Source organism: Argopecten irradians, chromosome 6 (genome assembly GCF_041381155.1).
Source record: "Argopecten irradians isolate NY chromosome 6, Ai_NY, whole genome shotgun sequence".
Lineage (NCBI taxonomy): Eukaryota > Metazoa > Mollusca > Bivalvia > Pectinida > Pectinidae > Argopecten > Argopecten irradians.
The window spans coordinates 5,672,396-5,698,282 of NC_091139.1; the positions used below are offsets into that span (position 1 = coordinate 5,672,396).

The window sequence follows — 25,887 nt, forward strand, 5'->3', positions numbered from 1 at the left end:
TTGTTTATATTCAGTGAGAGAAGACTTTTTTTGTTATATCATCCGGCACTCAGCCGGCAGTTGGCATTGTTACAGGGAACAAACAAAAATAACTAGGTACGTTTTTGTCCTCGTTGTAATAGTGAGGAAAAGGACGCGACGAACACAAATTATGGCGGTTTATCAAAACATGTGCGCGAGTAAGTCTAGCCCGTGACCTTTTCGATAACCTACGGTCCTACGATTTATCTAGTTTAAGCATATTTCCAATTAACAAACCATGACGATACAGACCTATATCATGTTTGGTTTTTATTTTAACTGACGCTGGATGCAGAGGTAAATTGAAGGATTGTTTTTAGCGTTTTCCATACAAATCACAATATTTCTATCATTAACAACAACGCTTACGCATAACAACAAAAAATGAAGACAATGCCCATTTGCTTCTCTGATGTGCGATTCAGTGAATATATTTCTTTCTGGATGTGTTAAATGAAGATAATTAACAACTATTTTCAAGAAAACGTCGTCTGTTCTCCTTCCAGAGCCAGTTAAAATGAAAGTTACGACGTCACCCTGTACTGCCACTGTGTTAAATTGATAAACGTGTAGTAGGCCAGGTAGCGCAGTCGGTAGAACATTCGCGATTGGCTAGTGTTCGGAGGTTTGAATCCCGGTCTGGTCGCTACAGTTACATACGCTAAAGCTAGACAAATCGCTGAGTCGTAGATTATCGAAAACGGCAGAAGCTTGAATTCCACGAACACATTATTTGTTATGTCTACGAATCTAGCTAACGTCCAAAACCACAAAAATGTTATATGTTTTATGCCTAATTGGCACACTGAGTACAGAAACACACCTAGTTCGAAGGAATTTTGTCCATTTATCAACTTAAAGATGCTCCACCGCTGACAAATAGTATTTTTTCACTATCAAAAAAACAACAGCAGACCATTTAGTATTTTTCTTCAGTAACAAAAATTACTTACTTTACACCATTACCACTATTGAAAAGTTTTAGCTTCTAATTTTACTTTAAGTTAAAACTATGAAAAATAATTAATTGCATCCCGAAAAAAATCGGTGCACAAAAAGCAAAATAAATTATTTCATATTATTTTTTGTGTTAATTAGACATATACATACACGATTAAACGCCAATTATTGTTCAAATGATGAATATCATTAATGTCCTGTCGGCGGTGGAGCATCTTTGAAGGTTTTGACCGTTTACCATACGGATACCGTTTTGATTAGATTTGTTTGTTTCATTTTATTTTGTAATATATATATTTCATAATATTCATAAATATTTCAAGAATGAATGCAATAAGCAGAGAATAAGTTAACACATTAAAATCACACCCTTTTTGACTAGGTGTTATACTTATATAATGTTGTGTTAAAGATACGAACCTTAAAGATGCTTCATCGCTGACAAATGGCATTTTTTCGCTTTCAAAAACAGGAGCATACGAATTAGTATTCAGTTACAAAAATTACTTACTTTACACCATTACCACCATTGAAAAGTTTGAGCTTCTAATTTTAATTCAAGACAAAAATATTAAAAATAATAAATTGCATCCCGAAAAAAATCCGTGGCACTATGTCTTATATGGAATGAAGTATTGATTGCGCAAACCCCAAAAGCTAAAAAAAAAAAAAAAAAAAAAAAAAAATGTGTTCATTACACATCGTTTTTATATATACACGATTAAATACCGATCATTATTAAATTGATGAGTACGATTTATGCTCTGTCGGCGGTGGAGCATCTTTAACCGAAGCGAAGTTTAATTTATAAAATGAAACTATAAAACAAGCTTGATAATGTTGTTGAATCCCAAGAGTAATCAGCTTACCGTTAATACTATACTTATCCTCACTTCCTGAACAATATAAACTAAATGTCGTCGTAATTACCGCGCGGCAAAACAGCATTATCAACCTTCAATGTTAACATAGATTTACACGGGGAATCTTGCATTGGTTTGGTGTTGCAACTTTAATTCGTCCTAGGCTATATGCATCCTCGATACTCCAGGGGTTACTATCTAACTGACGCCATTATATTCATCCCTGGACTAGCTCATAGTAAAACTGACAGGTCTAGGGTGGATATAGCGTAGGTAATAGTAACCCCTGGAGTATCGAGGATGTGGATCAGAATGTGCGGACGTTATAAATGTTATGTATTTGTTACACACTCACAGACTTTTAACGCACATGTTCGTGCTATGTACTGTGTTAAAATAGTTCGTGCCCTGACTATAATGCTTCTCTTGTCATTGTAGCTGAGTTGATGTAACACCGCTCGATACTTCCTTTCATATCATACTAGTAAAACCGAAAGTGTTCCGTGATGTTAAAAGATCTGTGTTACTAAGAGCAATGTTTAGTGAAGATAACATGACGTTAAGGCTATAGCAAAAAATGCAACGTGGTCATTATAATCATAAGTATAAGTGTTAAACTTGATGTAGCAATATCGACACTCGACACTGTCAAGGATTGAGTAGAGAGATGATATTTATATTACCACATAATTAGTATTGCCATGTCAATACTCCTATACTCTAAAGATTGTTCTTGTATATTCGTATGGCAGTTGTAGTCCTTCAAGGAAATATAAGATAATACTACAGAATATAACAGAAATTCGTTATAGAGTTTGTGAAACTATAAGTTAATTATATGATTGCACCCAAAATTAACGTATTTACAAAGCTCACTCACAAAGTCGGCAACAATATATACATTGTACTTTGTCAAATTTCCCATAATCCACAATTAATTGACAATGTATACTTGTTTTATCGTATTTGATTTTCTATCATTCGAATCTCTTTTGGCCCCAGAAATTCGTGTCAAGAAAATTCGTCTTAAGAAAGTTATACTGTATATGAATTGAATGAATAGAATCGATATTAAAATACTTTGATATTTCTTATGAATATAGAATAAAAATAAGATGTTTACATTTTGATAGATTGTGTTCATTTGGCTAAGCTGTTACACATTTCATATCAGTTTCAATGCTGAATAATGATTTTTGTTTTTAAATATGGACATGTTAGGCTAGTGTCATAGTGTATTTTTTTTAAATTCTGTCAAGGGGATACGGAAGACACAATAAAGGAGAAATTCTTATCTCAGGAAAAAGCAAAATATGATTTAAGCTTTTTTAAAAAACAACAAATTAATATTTTCTTATCCTTACCTCAATACGAGGGTTTTGAGATCCCAAAACGACGGGGGTAAAGTACAAGTTACCGTCGATTATTCCCATATTATCGGTGTTTATGACGTCATAAAAATTACGTAAAAATGATGACGTCATAATCACCGGATGGTGGGACAAATTGACGGTAAATTGTACTTTACTCTCGTCTTTTAGGGATCTCGAAACCTCCGTATTCAATAAATTTATTAATTAATTAATACGTGAGTGTAACCTAGAGCACAAGCATTGTGAGTATGGGATGATACAATATCCTCTGTCGATCTATTTATTACACTGACTTGTTGTAACATTGACATATCTATAATGAAGCTGGTTTACCTAGTTATAACAATATTAATTCATGATGAATAGTACTATGACAGGAGCCAATTTCACGAACATTCCTTAGTTAATTAATTTATTTCTCCCTTCATAGCAAAACATTACTTATTTTAAGAAAGGTTCCTTAAGATTTTTTTTTTCCTTAACTTCTATTTTGCTTGCCTATGGAAATTTTGAAGTTTTAAGGAATTTCCTAAAGTTTGGAATGTTCGTGAAACTGGGGCCATGATTTTTATTTTAGAGAAAACTTAAATAATCGGTATTTACAAAAAATCTATGACGCTCTAATAGTATGAAGAAACGAACGTTGTGGAACGAACATCGAGTAACTATTATTACTTATGCGTATGTTGAGTTTTATTAGTTTAATGTCCTATTAACACCCAAGGTCATGTAAGGACGTTCCAGGTTTGTTGTTGAAGAAAAACCACCGAATAGCGGTCAAAACCTGGTAAAGGTCCCACATAGAATTCGAACTCACGACCCAGAGGGCTTGTGGCAATATGTCGAGACATCTTAACCACTCGGCCACTGCGATCCTACGATTCCATACGTGATAATGTATAGGGAAGATGTTGTTGGGATGAAAATGTTGCTAACTTATATTGACAGAGTAATCGGTAAACGTATGTCTATGATTTAAGTCCGTGAACTACATGAAAACCTAACTATATTTTTACACAATTGTTCATATTACAGTGAATTGGGCGCTGAAACAAACAACGACTTCCACAGATTATCGGAGAGACACTAATATTGAATATGGACCTTCCAGTTTAGTGGTTGACGGGAATGATTCCGACAAGTTAACATACAATGCGACCACGGCACAATGCCTTTACACCATAGACCGACAGACAGAGGCATTTTGGCAGGTCGACCTTGCTCAAGAAGTCGTATTAGACCACGTGGAAATCATCTTTAGGAGGGGACTAGATATAGCAGAGCGTAAGTGTTGATCCCTTCATCTAACAGGACAAATAATATTTTACCAATGTTATCTATGCCATAAAAATTGGAAGTGCGTGATGTCATAGTACTCGTATAAGCAAATGCGTTAAATAATTTGCTACCCATGTATGGTCCTCAGTACTGAGAAAGGACCAGATAGTTATTGAAATCGTACAAAGGGAGCCACTTATGGTTTCAGGTCTAGGGTTTCAGGTCTAGAACACCTAACTCATCCAGACTCATAAGACTAGGTCTGCTAACATTAAAGTATTGACGATTTAAGATACTCAATGACATAGATTTAGTGGACAAAGATAGGTTATTCACACTCTCCATAGCTAGACAAACTAGAGGTAATAACAATAAGTTATATAAGAAACGGAGTAGGACCAGACTTACAAAAGGTACATTTGCTAGACGGGTTGTAGACAACTAGAACTCGCCACCTAATAATGTTGTAGAGTCACCTACCCTTAACTGTTTTATTTATCGACTCAGCAGCCATTGGCGCAATGTATCGTTCAAACAAATTTTATCCTAGTTTTTATGACGCTGCGCAACCACAAACTTTAAATGTAAATAATCATAATCAAAACTCGCCGCAATTAGCGAATAGATAACAATGGTGTCAAGACAAAGGTAAAAAAGTATTTTCAAATTATTAAACGGGATTAATAAATTTCATAAATAATTCACCATTTTCTACATTTGCGCTGAAATTTGACTTCGTTAAAATTAGTACATTTATAGTACAATTGTAACGATTCCGTGCTAGCACACAGAAGACAACATACAACGGGTCACCATTTGCAAATTCATTTCATCATTATTTTTAAAATAACCAGATAAAAGACGACGGAACGGTTACTCAATCATCGTATCTGAGACATCTACTTACCTACCTAGGACACGTGACAATACGTGTTATAGTGATACGGACCTTAGTTCTGGATTCCGTGACAACCGCTCGTGCAGTAACATAGGCAGATATGTCACGATCTACAACGAAAGGACAAGCCTCAGGCCGCCACGATATAGCGGATTTGCTATCCTGGAGTTGTGCGAGGTCAAAGTCATAGGTAAGTGATTTTCTTACCGTATAACTGCTAGATTGCGTTGGGGTATTTTGTTGCGATTTCACGGGACATTGTAGTATCTGCGAAAATTTCACCCGCAAAATATGTGATGGATACGGCAAGACACTTAGTATTAAAGTCGCACTACATGTGCCTTCCGAAAGGGCTTTCAATTCCCAAAATGGGAATGTAAAATGAGATCGATAATTTTGTAGAGTCGCAAAACTTATTAACTTACCGTTAATACTACACTCATCATCATCTTCTGAAAGAATTAATTAAAGTAAATAAAATGTTAATTTTCATAACGCGGGTCGTTTTATGTTTCCCGCCGTCGTCCTAAATACTGTGTGGTAGTTGAATATTACTGCGCCAGACGGCAAAACAGCGAAATGAATCTCTACTGTTATCATATATCATGCAGGAAATCTTACATATGTTTGGTGTTGTTACCTCATCTTAGGCCATCGATATATATTTTCTTATATTATTAATGATTTTAAGAAACCTTTAAATTTTGCTCCGAAAAAGTAGTGGGCCTTTCACGTCAAATTTTGTTAAAGTTATATGTGCCGTATTCTTCATACTCACGAATCAAGATACGCTTTTAATTGTTTATTCATTACCAAAAGTTACCAACATTTTGAGAATTACAGTACTTTCAGTGCATAGGTTTCGATTTTACAAATACAAATAAGAGCTGAAAATGACTTTTGGCAGCACCATGAAGCCAATTTTACAGTACATAATTTCTGTGTTGTAACTAATGTTTATAAGGCATCTGAAGCCATTTAAATAATTTCCACAGATTAATTCGTCAAACATTATGCTTATTAATAGATTAATGAAGAAAAAATAGCATGCCATTTTTTTCTGTAGGATAATTCCTCCCATTACTCATTTAAATCCAATCATGTCGTTGTTATTTATTTGGTAAAACTGGTTTCCATTAGTTGTGATGATAAAGAGTTAAGATTTCAAAACAATATGCTCATCCCTTTTCTGTATAATTTATCAATGTAATTTCGTTACGTACTAAATTAATGGTATATTTGCTAGGCGTATCAAAGTATAAATAAAGTTTAGTTTGGGATCAATATTTGAAATCCCAAGAAAAGAAAATTAAAATAAAGTAAAACATTTCTGCAAACTAGATTTCTTGTTTATTCACAGGTTGTCGAATCACCACCCATGGAGTAGACTGTAGAGAGAACTGTCCAACCAACTGTATCGATTTCATGTGCTTCCCAGGAAATGGAACCTGTATGAGGGGTTGTCGGCCAGGTTACAAAGGAGACGCGTGTCAAGATGGTAATTATCTAAGGGATGGAATTATCGTTGCATAATGATGATTATTTCTTATCCTGACATTTCAATTGAAGTTATATACGTCGAAACGTTCCAACTCATGATTGAATCAAGAAGAGGTTTTAATATGCTATTCACCACCAATAGTTATCAATATTTTGAAAATAGTAATACTTTCAGTACATAGGTTTTAATTTAGAACAAAAAAGAGTTAAAATGAGTTTAGGCAGTGCTGTCAAGAATCACTATCATCTATATTGTAGTGAAATAAATACATATGGTCAGACCATGAAGCCAATTTGTGGTCTACAATTTCATTTCACATTTTACAGTGTTATTAGTAGTTGTAAAGTGATTTCTGCAGGCATGTTTCCATCTGAACACACATAAGGCATAAAAAACAAGAATTGTACAATGAATTATGTGGTGGAATTCAGGTATATAGGGTACCATACATATTTGTCTGTCGATTTGAAGGATTTTCACAATTAATTAACTAAACCGTGCGGTTTTCAATAGATTTCTGAAGAAAAAATTGCGTGTCAAAATTTTCGCACAGTTTTGGCACATATAAATTCAAGAAAATGACTGATCGACTCATTGCAATATTATGATTTTGAAATATTTGATCTGATTATTGTTTAAGCATTTCGAACATTTTTTTCGTGAGTAACAACCACGTTAAATTTCTATGACAGCTAATATTAACTTTTATTGACCGAGGATGAGCATGTTTAGCCAACGGCTTATCTACCGCATAGTCCTCTTGTTAGTAAACCATATAATGAAATAAAAATCATTACGAAGATAAAACTGGCGGGAGTCACACGTGAAGGCACAGGTGTTTCTGTTTTCCATTGTATTACATTTTGTAATTACGTATTGATGGCACTATATTTTAACTTCATTGGAGTATAAAAAAAGTATTTCATAGTCCAATGAAAACAAAAAATAGCGACATAAATTATTACAATTAATATTTCAGACTTCTTTTTATAATCAAATACGTTTAAACTTACGATTCCATTGATATTCCCATGGATGTTTTTTTTCCAAATTAATACGCAACGTCGACGTTTCTATTGTGACGTCATGATAACGTCGGGTTTTCGTGCAATTCTAGGATTTTTTCTTGATAGCAGTATGAAGAAAAAGAATCTTCTAATCAAAAAGTCGTAGCAGAGTCATACTAGTATGTGATTCTACAATATTGCATATGTTTTACGTTTCAGATTGTGATGACTACTTCTATGGACACGGATGCGCTGATGAATGTTTCTGTAAAGAGGGGCCTTGTAACAAAGTGTTTGGTGATTGTCCCCCGGGAGGGTGTCAGCCCGGTTACAGAGGTCAAAACTGCAACATTGGTAATCTTATAGAAATAGACTCCTTTCATTTATAAGCACTGTTGATTTTTAGCATTTCCATACCTGTATATTTTATCTAAATTACCATGAGTGATCAAAGCGGTAACATCTGTCCTTGTGATATGAAGTTCAGAATTATTCAGTCGTTTCAAGAAGCTCCACTACCGACGAATGGTATTTTTCTCTATCTAAAACATGAGCAGACGAATTTGTATTTTTCTTAATTTTTCTTCAGTCAAAAAAGTTACTTACTTTACACCATTACCATCATTGGAAAGTTTGAGCTTCTTCTTTTGCTTCAAGATAAAAAGATAAAAAAATAATTAATTGCGTTTTGAAAAAAATCTACAGCACTATGCCCTATATGAAGTACTTATTGCGCATGAACGAAAAGCAAAATAAATCATTTTATATGCATTTTTGTGTTAATGAGATACATGTATACATACACTTATTAAACACAGGTTATTGTTCAAATAATGGGTATCGTTTATTTTCTGTCGGTGGTGAAGCATCTTTAAGCCAATATATTGTACTGCATTAGTAAGTTTAATGGGACCTATAGTCGCTTTATTCCTGTAGAAGAACTGGGGAAAATACACATATAAAGTGGTCCGACCAGGAATCGAACCGGTGTCTCTCTACCGAATGAGCTGGTAGATGGTCGATAGGACCGTTTGGCGTTTTCTTCATAGCGAGTTATAGCGCGTATGAATCTAGTTTGCCACAATGTACCAGCCACCATTACCTTAATGATATTCCTTATCTTATAATTTCACTTTTGGTGATTTCTCTACTGATTTTATAATAACATAACATAAAGGACTGTCTAAACCATTTTTTTTTATTTATAATGATTGTTAAGCTGATTTTAAATTGTGTACTTGAGGTAGTATGACGAATCTTGTCGTTAATACGATATTTTTGTAATATTTTTTTTTATATTTTAACTACTCCAATCAAAGCTGGACGCATATCTAATCATAGCTCTGATTACAATTGGCAATAATAATGAATGTTATTTACATCTGTCCCAAGAATGTGAAAGAGGCACTTTCGGCGACAACTGTGCAGAAAGTTGTGGATCCTGTAAATCAGGCAGATCCTCGTGTCATCACATTGACGGATCGTGTGCAAATGGCTGTTTACCTGGGTATAAGGTGGACCAATGCATTCAAGGTATTTATCTCAGTATTTTGATTTATTCTATCTCAAAATAATTATTCATAACGGAGAAACAGCGCTGGTGATTAACTATCTCCTCAATCTGAAAATAAGTGGCAAAGGAAATAACTTGATGTTGATGCTGAAAAAAAATAACGTACATATTCAACGAAAACAGCTTAATGTATAATAAAGAATATAAAAATCGAGAATACTAGAGTGTAGTTTGTATAATTAAGTTTCTTGTTAATAACCATATTGATATATTTACATATACCCTATATATTGAACGGAAGGGGAGTTGCGTTCAAATTAGCGTAATCGCAATGACGTATGAATACAAACGCAGTGCAGGTTCGGACTACTTCTAGTTCACGTCTCGATAAGATTTTGCGTCATAAGTTGACGGATTTCAAATAAACAATAGATTTTTTATTAGATCTAATTGAATATTATTTGACATCAAAACAAAAGATGTGTTCAAGCTTTGTAACGGCAATAAACAACAAAATTAATCGCTGGTCGAGGCTACAACCAGGGGGCTTTCCTTAGGAATGATCGAGAATTTTCATAGTTACGTCAGTATGTGTGTACGGTCACTCATCTCGCCTAAATATACAGACCATCTGATTGTCGGAGAACAATTCTGGGAGCGTAAGCAAACAATAGGTAAACAGGTAATGTTCAGGATTCCAGAAAAAAAAAACCCAGGTAGCCTATCCGAAGCAGTATCATCAGATTTACCCCCCCCCCCCCCCGTCTTTGCATTCAATTATAGGCCTACACACACGTACATGCATACACTTGTCTATCCTCCGTACTATAAAACTAAAGTCATGACTATGAAGTATTTAGTCTATATCGCGTTCGTAGACCGATACATACATAACAAACATTTAGCAGCTCAACGGTCACACCATCAATAGCCTAGATAGCACAGTAACTTTCCTCGGTTGAATATCAAAATGGCGGCCCGCTCCACTTCGGACCGCATCACTACCCTGACAACAATACATACCGGTAGTTGTTCCGCCTCGGTAATCTCAATTTTTCTTCGATATAAAAATTATTGATATATGATAAATTGAAAAAAAAAACACTTCATTTTTTAAATAATTGAAAGCTGTCATTGCTATATTTCAAACCAAACTACAGCTATAACATTCAACAATCAGAACTATATCTTCGGTCATCTTGACTACCGTACTTACCCAACCTAGCAACCAACATCGTTTTAAATTTGATCACGAACACGTATAAATAGACCTATTTATGTAAATATATAGATTGAATAGTGTTTTGATTGCGTTAAAGGTAGTATGAACGCAATGGGATACAGACATATTCAATGTAGCGCGTTATATGTACTTTCAGTGTGTGACGCAGGAACGTATGGTGACAGTTGTAGAGAACCCTGTGGCAGCTGTTTCCAAGGGACACCATGTTACCATGTCAACGGCACGTGTCTGACCGGATGTGATCCCGGGAGAAAGGGAGACAACTGTAAAACAAGTACGTTCTTAAACATACTTGGACAGTCATATATCTACTGACGATATAACTTTTGAAAATATATTAGTGCCTTAAAAGTCCTTCACTTTCATTTATATTGAAAGATGTTCTACTTAACATGAAAATAAGATAAAATGCTCTTTGTGTACTCTTAGTCTTTGTAGAAGTAGGCCTATAGTACTAAAGAATGGCTAGGCCTAAAGTACTATAGTATGGTTAGGCCTAAAGTATTTTAGTATGGCTAGGCCTAAAGTACTATAGTATGGCTAGTCCTAAAGTATTTTAGTATGGCTAGGCCTAAAGTACTATAGTATGGCTAGGCCTAAAGTACTAAAGTATGGCTAGGCCTAAAGTACTCTAGTATGGCTAGGCCTAAAGTACTATAGTATGGTTAGGCCTAAAGTATTTTAGTATGGTTAGGCCTAAAGTTTAAAGTATGGCTAGGCTTAAAGTACTATAGTATGACTAGGCCTAAAGTACTATAGTATGGCTAGGCCTAAAGTACTATAGTATGACTAGGCGTAACGTACTATAGTATGGCTAGGCCTAAAGTACTATAGTATAGCTAGGCTTAAAGTACTATATTATGGCTAGGCCTATAGGCCTAGAGTACTATAGTATGACTAGGCTTAAAGTACTATAGTATTAGTAGAGTAGACTAGATAGACCTAGAGTATTATAAGTAGACCAGAGTATTATAGTAGGGATAGACCTAGAGTATTATAGTAGAGATAGACCTACAGTATTATAGTAGAGTAGACCATATAGAGTAGAGATATAATATTTTAGTAGGGATAGGCCTAGAGTATTATAGTAGGTGTAGACCTAGAGTATAATAGTAGGAGGTAGACCTAGAGTATTATAGTAGGGGTAGACCTAGAGTATTATAGTAGGGATAGACCTAGAGTATTATAGTAGAGATAGACCTAGAGTATTATAGTAGGGATAGACCTAGAGTATTATAGTAGGGGTAGACCTAGAGTATTATAGTAGAGATAGACCTAGAGTATTATAGTAGAGATAGACCTAGAGTATTATAGTAGAGATAGACCTAGAGTATTATAGTAGAGATAGACCTAGAGTATTATAGTAGGGATAGACCTAGAGTATTATAGTAGGGTAGACCTAGAGTATTATAGTAGGATAGACCTAGAGTATTATAGTAGGGGTAGACCTAGAGTATTATAGTAGGGGTAGACCTAGAGTATTATAGTAGGGGTAGACCTAGAGTATTATAGTAGGGGTAGACCTAGAGTATTATAGTAGGGGTAGACCTAGAGTATTATAGTAGGGGTAGACCTAGAGTATTATAGGTAGGGTAGACCTAGAGTATATTACAGATAGTATAGATAGACCTAGAGTATTATAGTAGGGATAGACCTAGAGTATTATAGTAGAGATAGACCTAGAGTATTATAGTAGGGATAGACCTAGTAGTATTATAGTATGGGTAGGCCTAGAGTATTATAGTAGGGATAGACCTAGAGTATTATAGTAGAGATAGACCTAGAGTATTATAGTAGGGGTAGACCTAGAGTATTATAGTAGGGATAGACCTAGAGTATTATAGTAGGGGTAGACCTAGAGTATTATAGTAGGGATAGACCTAGAGTATTATAGTAGGTGTAGACCTAGAGTATTATAGTAGGGGTAGACCTAGAGTATTATAGTAGGGATAGACCTAGAGTATTATAGTAGGGGTAGACCTAGAGTATTATAGTAGGGGTAGACCTAGAGTATTATAGTAGGGATAGACCTAGAGTATTATAGTAGGGATAGGCCTAGAGTATTATAGTAGGATAGACCTAGAGTATAGTAAGGGTAGCCTAGAGTATTATAGTAGGGATAGACCTAGAGTATTATAGTAGGGATAGACCTAGAGTATTATAGTAGGGGTAGGCCTAGAGTATTATAGTAGGGATAGACCTAGAGTATTATAGTAGGGATAGGCCTAGAGTATTATAGTAGGGATAGACCTAGAGTATTATAGTAGGGATAGGCCTAGAGTATTATAGTAGGGATAGACCTAGAGTATTATAGTAGGGATAGGCCTAGAGTATTATAGTAGGGATAGACCTAGAGTATTATAGTAGGGATAGGCCTAGAGTATTATAGTAGGGATAGACCTAGAGTATTATAGTAGGGGTAGACCTAGAGTATTATAGTAGGGATAGACCTAGAGTATTATAGTAGGGATAGACCTAGAGTATTATAGTAGGGATAGACCTAGAGTATTATAGTAGGGATAGGCCTTAAGTATTATAGTAGGGATAGGCCTAGAGTATTATAGTAGGGATAGGCCTTAAGTATTATTTAGTAGGGATAGGCCTAGAGTATTATAGTAGGGATAGGCCTTAAGTATTATAGTAGGGATAGGCCTAGAGTATTATAGTAGGGATAGACCTTAAGTATTATAGTAGGGATAGACCTAGAGTATTATAGTAGGGATAGACCTTAAGTATTATAGTAAGGGTAGGCCTTAAGTATTATAGTAAGGGTAGGCCTAGAGTATTATAGTAGGGGTAGGCCTAGAGTATTATAGTAGGGATAGGCCTAAGTATTATAATAGAGATAGACCTAGAGTGTTATAGTAGGGGTAGACCTAGAGTATTATAGTAGGGATAGGCCTAGAGTATTATAGTAGGGATAGACCTAGAGTATTATAGTAGAGATATACCTAGAGCATTATAGTAGGGATAGACCTAGAGTATTATAGTAGGGATAGACCTAGAGTATTATAGTAGGGATAGGCCTAGAGTATTATAGTAGGGATAGACCTAGAGTATTATAGTAGAGATAGACCTAGAGTATTATAGTAGGGATAGACCTAGAGTATTATAGTAGAGATAGGCCTTAAGTATTATAGTAAGGGTAGGCCGAGAGTATTATAGTAGGGGTAGACCTAGAGTATTATAGTAGGGATATACCTAGAGTATTATAGTAGGTGTAGACCTAGAGGGGTATTATAATAGGGATAGACCTAGAGTAATATAGTAGGGATAAGCCTATATTGTTATAGTAGGGGTAGGACTATCGTATTATAGTAGGGATAGGCCTTAAGTATTATAGTAGGGATAGACCTAGAGTATTATAGTAGGGGTAGACCTAGAGTATTATAGTAGGGATAGACCTAGAGTATTATAGTAGGGATAGACCTAGAGTATTATAGTAGGGGTAGACCTAGAGTATTATAGTAGGGATAGACCTAGAGTATTATAGTAGGGGTAGACCTATCGACCTAGAGTATTATAGTAGAGATAGACCTAGAGTATTATAGTAGGGATAAGCCTATGTTGTTATAGTAGGGGTAGGACTATCGTATTATAGTAGGGATAGGCCTTAAGTATTATAGTAGGGGTAGGCCTAGAGTATTATAGTAGGGATAGACCTTAAGTATTATAGTAGGGGTAGACCTAGAGTATTATGGTAGGGGTAGATCTAGAGTATTATAGTAAAGATAGACCTAGAGTATTATAGTAGGGATAGACCTAGAGTATTATAGTAGGGGTAGACCTAGAGTATTATAGTAGGGATAGACCTAGAGTATTATAGTAGGGATAGACCTAGAGTATTATAGTAGGGATAGACCTAGAGTATTATAGTAGGGATAGACCTAGAGTATTATAGTAGAGATAGACCTAGAGTATTATAGTAGAGATAGACCTAGAGTATTATAGTAGGGATAGACCTTAAGTATTATAGTAGCGATAGACCTAGAGTATTATAGTAGGGATAGACCTTAAGTATTATAGTAGGGGTAGACCTAGAGTATTATAGTAGTATCTTTTTTACTGAATTTTTATGTAGCGATGTCTTAAAGATATTGCGTTTTAAATCAGAAATTCAACCCAGATTTTACGAAAAAGGAAGCCATATTTAATAAGAATGTTCCGAATGTATTTTTATTCGTGTAGGTATATTTTTCCTGAAATAACTGGACTGTTGCAGATAATAAAAAAATGATTCGTATTGAAAGAAATATTATTGTGTACTTTGTTAGATTGATATACAGATTTTGGGTTTAGATAAAAGTTTCTGCAATATTTACTTAGACGATTTGTTACAGATTGTTCCCGTGGTGAATATGGTCCAAACTGTGAGAACACTTGTGGTATGTGCAAACAGGGTACCGATTCGTGTATTATAACAGATGGCACCTGCCCAGGTGGGTGTAAGCCGGGATGGCAAGGACCGCAATGCAAAAGAGGTAAGCGATTCTCGTTTCAAATAATAACAATACTGTCAACAAAATATGTAGCACTCTGTTTTCAATCACATATTTCATTATCTAAACGTCACAAAACAGCTGGTAGGAGGAATACTTTTTCTATACATTACGATTTCAGTGTGTTCGCCTGGCTACTATGGGATGATGTGTGCTGAGAAATGTGGGACCTGTAGAGATGGCCTGGCCTGTAACCATAGTAACGGGCTCTGTGAAAAAGGATGCGGTCCAGGCTGGATAGGATCGAAGTGTAAGACACGTAAGTGAATTCCGTCTTTGCATACTACAGACTTACCTCCCTTGCGGGTACGATTGTGGATGAAATCCGCGTCGTTTTCTCTGAACGTTATGACGTAACAATCAATACCTACTCGCAAGGGCCTAAAGACTTACCTTAGGAGGTACAGTCCATATAATTCTCGTCAGTATAAAAAGCAGGGAGGAGAAAAGTTTACTAACGCGCTACATATATATGTATGTATCCAATTGCGTTCATACCACCGTTAACGCAATCAAAACACTGTCCATTCCCTATTTGGTAACACTGGTCGTGTTTTAAAAAGGGACAGTAGGTACTTATACAGTTGTATTGTTTCTTTTCAACACCAAATCATAATAAATACAGTTTTGTCTCACTTTGTCCGGAGTCTGTCCGGTTGGTTCTGATATGGGCCGAATTCCATTGACTAAACCTGACAGGTTATGATAAATAATAACGAGACATACGTAGCGACATAATTAATTGATTTCGACATTTTTCTATGTTTATAGAAAACATTATAACTATGTACAAACACGTACCTTTATTTGTATTCATTTCATGTGAAATTAAAAAGAAAGCTCTCCAAGACTTGAAAAATATATATATAAAAAAAAAACAAAAAACAAAAAAACATTCAAAACATCTTATATGAAGTTCACATTTTAACAATGAAGATCCAATGTATATTATTTTTAAGAAATACCTTTATTGGCATTCTTTGTTGTATTAATTTTGTTTTCAATTAAGTGGAAGACATGTCCTATCATTCTTATTCATATATCATAAATCTGCTACTGTAGAATGTCCTGCGACAAAGTACGGGGACAACTGTTCGGAGACTTGTGGTGACTGTGCGGGGGAAAACAGCTGTAATCATGTCGACGGGAAATGCCCAAAAGTTGGACAACCCTTTCGGTGTGATCCAGGGAAGAAAGGAGAGAAATGCAAAACTGGTATGAATTAACAATTTGCATATTAGATCGTATCATAGTTTATTTAAAAGCACATTAGAAGTAATGATTTCGTCTTCTTTGAGGAACAGGCACGCTCTGGAATATTTTTTGAGGATTGAAAAATTTATCTTTATGACAAGAAAGATTTTATTAAGGTAGAGTATTGTAATGCTAGAATAAGCCTCACGAGGAAAGAAAACCAATAGCTCATAATATTTCTGAACATTATATCAGGAAAAGATTTTTTTTTACATTAATTTGAACTTTGTAAGAAAGTTATAGTGATTGGCGTATGTCAAATACATGCCATAGGTGGTCAACGGCAGTCAGTAAATGGCTCAATTGTCCACAGGTTGCAGTAATACTGAGTATGGGCCTGACTGTAGCCTGACGTGTGGTCTATGTTTTAACTTCTCGTGTGAATCAGTGTCCGGAAACTGTACAAAGGGATGTCTACAGGGATGGAGAGGTGTCCGATGCGTCCAACAACTCAACCGTAAGTTACAATGTAAATCAGTTCATGTTTCCCCATTAGAACGTACAGTTTAAGTTCATTTTAATAATAATAATCCATAAAAATTGAGGAAATCTTTAGCCCCGATATCCTTGTATCCGCGGTGGCCAGGTGATTTAGGTGTTCTAACATATCCACAAGCCTTCAACTTTAGATTGCAACTCACGTTGGTCAGTTACCAGGTAATGCATGCATATTAATCGGTGATTTTTCTCATGGTACTCCGTTTTTCTGCACTTCCTAAGCCCGGTACATCCGCTGATTTTCCAGACTATTACCTACAACCCCATTGACTCGTATTATTCCGTAGTAACTTGTGACCTTTGACCTGGTCAACACTTTTTCGTGTTGAGACATGAAAAACTTTGTAATTGTTGTATGTGAAATAAATTTTGTAATCTCCCAGGGCCCAGTTTTACTTAAGCTTCGGTGTCACTGTTTTTTTAATTTCATCGGGGTATGAAAGAAATTATGTTTGCAAATTGTGAGAATCCGCGTAGCAACATCAATTCTTATAATTAATTTTTCAAACTACTTGATAATATAAGATACGTTTAAACGTACAATTTCATTGATTTTCCGATGGATTATTTTTTCTAAATCAATATGCAACGTCGACGTCTCTATTGTGTCGTCATGATCACGTCGTGTTTTTGCGCCGTTCTCGGGTTTTTTCTTCAAAGTAGAATAAAGAAAAATAATCTGCCAACCAAAACCTCGAATTTAGTATGAAAACAAATAAAAATCAATGATAAACATGTCAATACTGTTTAACTATATAACTATAATGACTTCAAATTCCCCATAGGAAACCATTTTAATCTAAAGTTAAGGGGAAAAATCTTTAGGAGTTTTCCTTAAAATACGTAATGCTTTCCTATGGGGAATTTGAAGTTAAGGGATTACTTAAATTTAAGGAATGTTCGTGAAACTGGCCAAGACATCATCATAACCATAAGATTAGCAAACATTTCCCTGTTGACATGGCGTCGATACATCCGTTATCTATGCGAAAGAAAATTATAAACCTATTAATAAGTTGCCAGTTTGAAGATACATGTTTACAACAAGGCTGAAATTGGTGATATAAGATATTTTGTTGTGATTATTTTTCATTGGTATACTATATTTGTATTTAAATAACGTCACTTGGTCTAAACTTGATTCATCGTAGCCTCCGAACCGACGCCAATGCCTGCTGGAACAATAGTCGGAGTCATCCTAGGGATATTTCTACCACTTATACTCCTGGTCGCAGCGGTTTACATGGTAAAGAAGAAAAGGTAAAATAAACATATACACATCACAGCATGCAACACATTTTATCGTATCTCCTGATATGATAAAGAATTGATTTCACTATAGTTATGATAAACTGAACATCTCATACTGTCAAATAGGTCTACTTTTCCACTAGTAGTTACGTTGCAAGCGAAATTACTGGTCAAATATATATATTTACATTATCGATATGCAAGGGGTTACTATCACTATCGTAATATTCACCACTGGACTTAGTCATAGCAAAACTGAAAGCTCTGAGACAAGAGATGAACACGTAGTTTTTACCTTTGATGTACACCAAAAGAATTGATTTACGATACACTGCAGTTTTACTATGACATTGTTTATGGGTAGATATGACGACAGTGATAGTAACCCATGGAGTATCGGGGATGACAGATTAACAAAACCTCATCAAACTTTATGTTGGAAATAAAAAATATCAAAACTGCCCACAGTTGACAAAGTAACAAAGTCATGTTGTTTCAATCGGTATTTTTTTAATATCATGGGATAAACGATGTCTTGTTGTGAATATTTCATTCTTTTTTTCTGAACTTGAGGAAAGGTATGTAGTAAAGAAAATATTTTTTTTACAAATAATAAATAAAAGTACCATGTATTCATGTCTGTCCAACTGGAACGGTGACAATTGCCAGGATCGTACGAAACAAATATTATCTAACAATTTCAACCAGTTTTATAACTGTTATACAAGAAGCCGTTCAATACGTTATTATAAGAAGTCCGTACAGTATCAAGTTTGTTGTTTAATCGGTAAAGTTTATCTTTTGATATTTCTAGACAACGCAAAGTACCAGATTCTTTCAAGAATGACGAGAATAAAAACCAAAAAATGGGTAAGACAGTTTCTTAATCATCAGTATTAATTTATTCCGTTTTTGCATTTTTCAGAGTTTCCTCCTTTGCAATTAGGTATATATTGTGACATAATTATTTTGTGAGCGAAACAAATGTCGTTTTCTCTGAAAAGCGTGACGTTACCCTCGCAAACACGTGACATCATAATCAATACATTTCCGCAAGGGTAGATAACTCTTTAATTTACAAATACGGAATACCTTTTTTAATGATAGTTTTGATAACAGCTTGAAATACAGGTGTAATATGCATACTTTAAACTAAATTTCTTTCGCGGTGGGATTTACTTTCGCGAATTTCTCGATCCAAATAAATTCGCGAAAGTTTATATCAGCGAATTAACATCTACATGTGATAATTTATATTGATAAGAAATTCCTTTGAATTTTTCATTCTAAGAATATTAATTTTCGCGAACCTATTTTGAAATGGAAACCTCAAAATTCAGTAGCCGCGAAAGGAAGGTTGTTTACAGAAAAATCAGAGCTACAGTCATTGATGGCTGAAAATGCAGACTATAATGATTACGACAGGGACATCTAGGTCATATTTTACATGTTCACTGATTCGTACAACACAATGAGTAAAACATGAAGCCAATTATTTCTTTGCTTACGTTTTTGTGACGGTGCCGTTTTGTGTATCAAGCATGTACCGATCGGTTGTTATTAAACCGTCAGATGATTTTATTAAGTTTTGTGTTTGATTATATAACTAGGTGCTTTGTACGTAAACATGGCCGCAGACCTGAAAGCGGATACAGATCAGAACGTGCAAGCAGATACAGAACAGAACCATACGAATCAATTGACCTACGAAAATGTCGGCAATATCCACCGTTCTAATTCGATACAAAATGGAGTCAAGACGGATAATCTCCTTCTTGAGATTACCAGGAAAGAGGAAACCAAAGAGTTTGAAAAAGATTTTAACGTATGTTTATACAAAATTTTATTCAGAAATATTGGGATGTTTGTAAAAATAACCGTATTTAATTATTCTGTTATTTCTTCTGGAATTAGTTCTCTATTAAGCTTAAGAATTAAGAGCCGTGGTCAAAAGAGACGATGATGTCAGATACAGTTTTCAACAATTCAGATGGGAGATATTGATTTGTGATTTGGTCATGTGACCGCGTAAAAATAAGGACATATTTTGTCATAGTCCATATCTTATTTTTGTTATGAAATATTTAAATATTTGTTTAAATTACAGTTGTCTCCCTGATAGATCGATTTTTATCATAAAATTTCCAAAGTTATGGAATATATGTTGAAATCATAGATGTCTCCCATGATATAGATATTTTTTATTATAACAATGCCAAAGTTATGGAATATTTTTACATCGGATTCTATTGATGTCCTGTTGCTAGATCTCCAAAACCAATATGTTACCTCCTCATGTAGTTTCAAAATTCATTGTGTAGTTCCGTCCACTTACAGCCACCGGATATGTTGCCATTAGGTTTTAAATAAACACCGGATATGTTGCCATTTTGTTTTAAATAAACACCGGATATGTTGCCATTTTTTAAAAAAATAAACGCTGGATAGGCTGCCATTTGGTTTTAAATAAACACCGTATATGCTGCCATTTTGTTTTAAGTAATTACCGGATATTCTGCCATTTGGTTTTAAACATGCCGTAGATAAAGGCACCTGGTTAAAGGAAAGTTTCATTTGGTTTTAAACATCCCGTAGATAAGTCGTATGAACGTTGCATTCCGAAAACATATTGATTGTAGTTTGAGACTCACCTTTAACAGTAGTCAGGTATTGATCAGTGATCGAAGATTTTTCTTCAGAATGTTCCTTTATCATCAAAACTTGACACATTCAGTAATAAACATATCTAAATTTGAAGCTAAAATCTTAAAAAACCATCTAAATCAAATGGTGAGTTTCTTTGTAATTTTTATCGCTTTGGTAGATTTGAAAGAGATGGTTCATAAATAAATAGTTCTTTATTAAATGTTTTGCAAGACAAACAGAACGTCAAAGATAGCATGGCGAACATATCACAAACTTGACTATTTTAAATTGTAGGAGTTCCCATCTGGTAATAAGTTTCCATGTGAGGAGGCAATGAAACCTGAAAACAAATCCAGAAATAGATGGAAAACTACATTCCCATGTAAGTTCACCATAAAACAAACCAGGAAATAGATGGAAAACTACATTCCCATGTAAGTTCGCCTTAAAAACAATCCTAGAAAAAGATGGAAATCTACTTGCTCATGTAAGTTCACCTAAAACCCATACAAAGATCAAAAACTACATTCACATGTAAGTTCACCTTAAAAACAAATACAGAAATAGATGGAAAACTGCATTCCCACCTAAAGTTCACCTAAAATTATTATTTTTAACTTAATTTAAAAATTGTCGTTTTGAACAACTGGGCCCTGACGGTCTGTCTATTATACTGTAGTTATTTATTAATACATTCTCAGGAAAAATCACGTTTGTGCTTTTGTAGAATGTTGTATACCGTAAAATATTTAACAAAATTAATTTATATTTAACTTCTAGATGACCATTCCAGAGTGACACTAGAGGGAAATCAAAATTACATCAACGCCAACTACATCAGGGTAAGTACGACCGAAATAATCATTTTTATACGTGTTTTAAATCAAAATGTTGTAAGTTGTTGATTCAGCCCATAAGAAAGTCATTCAAAGTAAACAGATCAACTGATTTGGATCGACAATAATTTTCTAAGATGAAAATCAAGAAATTGGATCTAACATTAACTCATTCACCCCTGAAAATCCATAATGGACTGGTCCAGTCTTTGTGTCAGAGGATTCTTAATGCGCCTTAAGGGGTAAATTTGTTAATATATGATTCTAAACTGTTATGTGAATACTAGTAAAACGTAAGTGTTATGTGAATGAGTTTATGCACGATCCTGAATTATTATGTAAATACGAGTAAAACGTAATTACTAGTATACCCAACAAACGTATTTTATCTCAATTGAATAATTGAATCCTAATTAGCTAATCTGCAGTCTGTCATTTCACTTCAATCACTTGCTATATTCAATACACTCTACTTTTTTCAGAATTTGGATAAGACGAACGCCTATGTGGCAACTCAAGGTATTGTTAAATGTAGATGTATTGAAAATATTGGTAATGTTTTCAAGTTTTTATGGTGGCCATTTATTTTTCATCCAAATTTGCTTCTTATTTTTTTGATAACTATTTCAGTAACTATTATTTCAGTAACCTATGTACTAAATGTAAATAAGGTCAATCACATTTCTATCCAAATGTGTAATCAACAAGTAACCTTTTTGTTTGTGAATTTCAGTGGATATTACGAAAAGTTTGCTAAGTTTAACTATTCTTACTTTGCATATTACAGACTTAGCTTCCTTGCGGGTAGGTATCCATTGTGTTGCGTCATTATTTTCTGAGCGCAATTTACGCTCGCAAGCAATGACGTTTCAATCGATAGAGCTTTACCTACACACAATGACAGATAACTATATTATATACAAATACAAAATTTTATAGATACAGATGGATAATGACATTGTTTATGTCTTTGTATGTTACCGCTGTATCACCCCTTCGGGAAGGTTTCAGTTGTGAAGAGATAGGTTTTTTTAACGAAACTCACCGAAAACCATGACATTATGACCGCAAACATAAAACGTTACAATCAATAACTACCCGCAAGGGCAGATAACTCTTAGATATAGCAAAACGGTATAGGTAAACCAGTCTTGTTTTTATGCTTAAAATGACAAAAACTTTTGTAATGTTGAAGGTCCTTTAGCCAAAACCCTAGATGATTTCTGGAAGATGGTTTGGCAACTGAAGACAGGGAAGATAGTCATGTTGGCCCAATGTGTTGAAAAAGGAAAGGTTGTTATCTTCTTTTATTAAAGAAGTATTTTACTCTGATTTTTGTCGCACTTGATTTCCTACCAAACGACTGTTTACAGCGATTTGATTATTCCTTTATGGCCATAGAACTTTTCTTTGCCTTTAAACGAAATATCGTTGCTTTATTCCCACAAGAAGCGAAATTTTGTACAGTATATCAATGCATATTTAAGTGACTTCTATTTTAGTAATTACAGTTTTGCATTTTTGTTTGAATTTTAAAAGCTTATGAAACATTTTGAAAATGAATATATTACTTCAAAACTTCAAATGCTAATGGAATATGTAAACAGAAACATTCTATTTCTGCATGTTACAGAGTTTATATTCTATTGTTGGTAGTTATCAATTGCTGTTATCTCTTATTATGACAGTACAATGCTTACCCACACGTTTCAATTAATTGCAGAATAAAGTAGAGAAATACTGGCCTGATAGCGGATCTACAATAGAACATGGCGGTGTAAAGATCAGCGCCATATCTTCAGAGAATTACGCAGCCTACACAGTTAGAAAATTCAGAGTAGTAAACGTAAGATTCAGTTGATAGATTTGGATTTATATGCATGCAATTTCAGGAACGGTATCAAACACGTAACAGACTAGTATCTATTTATAATGAAAGTTGATTTAAAAGCAAAACATAGGTTATATGGCATAAATTTTCTAGAAGCCATATAAAGAATTTATCAAAAGGCATGAAGATATAAAATATTTGTGATTGGTCAAGATTAAGTAGAATTGAAATAAACATTCTAATATGTCATCAACAAACTGCAAAAATACTTACTCTATGAACCCTTAACTGTCTTTCCTTCAACAAAGGCAAAATCAAATCAGATATTAATTATAAATGAACAATTCATTTTTGCTTGTTACGAGCATTTTCATTGGCTTAAAAATTTACTTTATCAGCCCATAAAGGAAAAAATGGCGTCGCCGTTTGTAACGTCGCTTCTGATTGGCTGAGATGACGGCGTAATAATTTCATAGATAAAAGAGTCCCAAAATGAATTTTAAATGATGAAGAGATTATCTTTAGTAAATTGAATTATAAGGATTAATTTGAATAGATTTTTTATGTTATGGAGATATAACACAAAAATCTGAGTATACTCCAATCATAAACCGCTTCGCGGTTTATTTAGGGTACACTCAGATTTTTGTGTTATATCTCCATAACATAAAAAATCTATTCCAGTTAATCCTTAAATACATTTTACTGCAGGAGAGTACGACGCGAGTGATCAAACAGTTCCATTTCACCAAATGGCCAGACCACGGAACACCTGACGTCATGCAATTTGTCCTTCTTCTGCTGCATGTCAGGTCGACCAATTCAAATTTGTCGGGGCCTATGATTGTCCACTGCAGGTAAGAATGTAAAATTATACTACAGGCATTACTTTTACTTTCTCCATATTCTGTCTTTGCACATTACATTGTTAGTTCCCTTGCTGGTAGGTATCCTTTGTGACGTCATTATTTTGTGATCGAAACTCATGTCGTTTTCTCTGAAAAGTATGACGTTACGCTCGCAAACACATGACGTCACATTCAATACCTACCCGCAAGGGCAGATAACTCTGCAATATGCAAAGACGGCATAGAGCAGTTCAGGGTTGAAAAACAACATTAGATAATTGGACCAGTCCATACAAATCACGAGTTTGTCGGCTAAATTGTTGTTTGGTATGTGGCATATTTTATAATGCTCAACTTGGTCTTTACTAGTAATTTGTTAATTAATTTTAACCAGTTTAAATAAATTGCGTTCATAGAGTTCACGGACCCTTAAATGGTATGGAGGTTAGGAGATAGAAAACGGATATAAAAGAATAGTAAGGCATAGTATTTACCATTACAAATTGGTTTCCCTCACCAGAGCGGGGCGAGACCAAAGCAGAGTGCCGTGGATACTAACATTACATATTACAAATTATGTAAAACCACTTTACCGACTGTAATACGTGTCCAATATTTTTAAAAGAAAATCTTAAATCAAGAAACATTTCCATTTTCATAGTTGATGTAACATCCTTTTAAGTATATTTGAAAGGAAGTCATATCCAGGGAATACAGATTTCCTACAGCTAATGAAATTACGTTAAAATATTTGTGTAGTAAAATCAGCCTTGAATCACAATTTCTTTGTCTCGCCCATCTTTCAGTGCAGGTGTCGGGCGTACAGGAACGTTCATTGCGTTAGATGTTTTGTTCGAAAGCGGGAGGCTCACGGGTAGGGTGGATCCTCCCGCCTATGTGCGGAGTTTGCGGGAGGATAGGATGGATATGGTTCAGAAAGAGGTAAAATTCACAGGCTAATACGCTAGATACAATGAACGATACCTATACTCTCTAACTTCTTGGTAATACGAATTTCAAAATTTGCAAAATGTATAGATATATAGCTGGCTGTTCAAAGATAACTGCTTTTCTAAAATGCGAAAAGAGTTGTGACTAGTGGAATAAGCTTAGACTATTAAATTTCTTTCAAAGAAAAGAATTGTACGATTTTGCATTTTGATTTGGTTTTTATACATATGGTTTATCATAGGATAAAAATAATGCACAGACAAATTTGATTAAGAACATACAGCTTTATGTAATACAATACAACAATATTGCAGTTTTAAAAAGTTTTGGAACATAAATCAAGAAAAGTAGACTTCCTTACCATTTTATGTTAAAAAAAGGTAATAGAATATTCAATTTAACTGCCCAACAAAATAATAACCTTTAAAAAGATTTCAAACCTCCTTGGAGGCATTCAAATGTGTTCTTGAAAGATGAAAATGTTTAGGAGATGAATTGTTTTCACTAACATCACAAACTTAATGTATTCCTACATGCTTAAGCGTAAAAGTATGCGTATGTTTTTGAGAATTTTAGAATTATCATATTATCTAAAACTAAGGAAAAATTAAATCAA

The 25,887-nt window shown here is 34.4% G+C and overlaps 1 protein-coding gene across 1 annotated transcript in view; it reads left to right on the plus strand.

The window, feature by feature from the left end:
- The window catches only part of LOC138324788 (receptor-type tyrosine-protein phosphatase epsilon-like), a 37,527-nt gene that overhangs the window by 1,123 nt on the left and 10,517 nt on the right, over window positions 1-25,887 (plus strand). Inside the window, exons 2-21 of the mRNA XM_069269937.1 lie at window positions 4,253-4,501; window positions 5,350-5,583; window positions 6,754-6,891; window positions 8,121-8,255; window positions 9,294-9,434; window positions 10,794-10,931; window positions 14,998-15,138; window positions 15,278-15,415; window positions 16,219-16,371; window positions 16,724-16,867; window positions 18,060-18,168; window positions 18,974-19,029; window positions 19,770-19,984; window positions 21,100-21,187; window positions 21,586-21,647; window positions 22,124-22,160; window positions 22,837-22,934; window positions 23,365-23,487; window positions 24,184-24,329; window positions 25,127-25,262. Of these exons, the coding sequence (XP_069126038.1) occupies window positions 4,253-4,501; window positions 5,350-5,583; window positions 6,754-6,891; window positions 8,121-8,255; window positions 9,294-9,434; window positions 10,794-10,931; window positions 14,998-15,138; window positions 15,278-15,415; window positions 16,219-16,371; window positions 16,724-16,867; window positions 18,060-18,168; window positions 18,974-19,029; window positions 19,770-19,984; window positions 21,100-21,187; window positions 21,586-21,647; window positions 22,124-22,160; window positions 22,837-22,934; window positions 23,365-23,487; window positions 24,184-24,329; window positions 25,127-25,262 (2,681 nt within the window). The remainder of the gene's footprint in view (window positions 1-4,252; window positions 4,502-5,349; window positions 5,584-6,753; window positions 6,892-8,120; window positions 8,256-9,293; window positions 9,435-10,793; window positions 10,932-14,997; window positions 15,139-15,277; window positions 15,416-16,218; window positions 16,372-16,723; window positions 16,868-18,059; window positions 18,169-18,973; window positions 19,030-19,769; window positions 19,985-21,099; window positions 21,188-21,585; window positions 21,648-22,123; window positions 22,161-22,836; window positions 22,935-23,364; window positions 23,488-24,183; window positions 24,330-25,126; window positions 25,263-25,887) is intronic.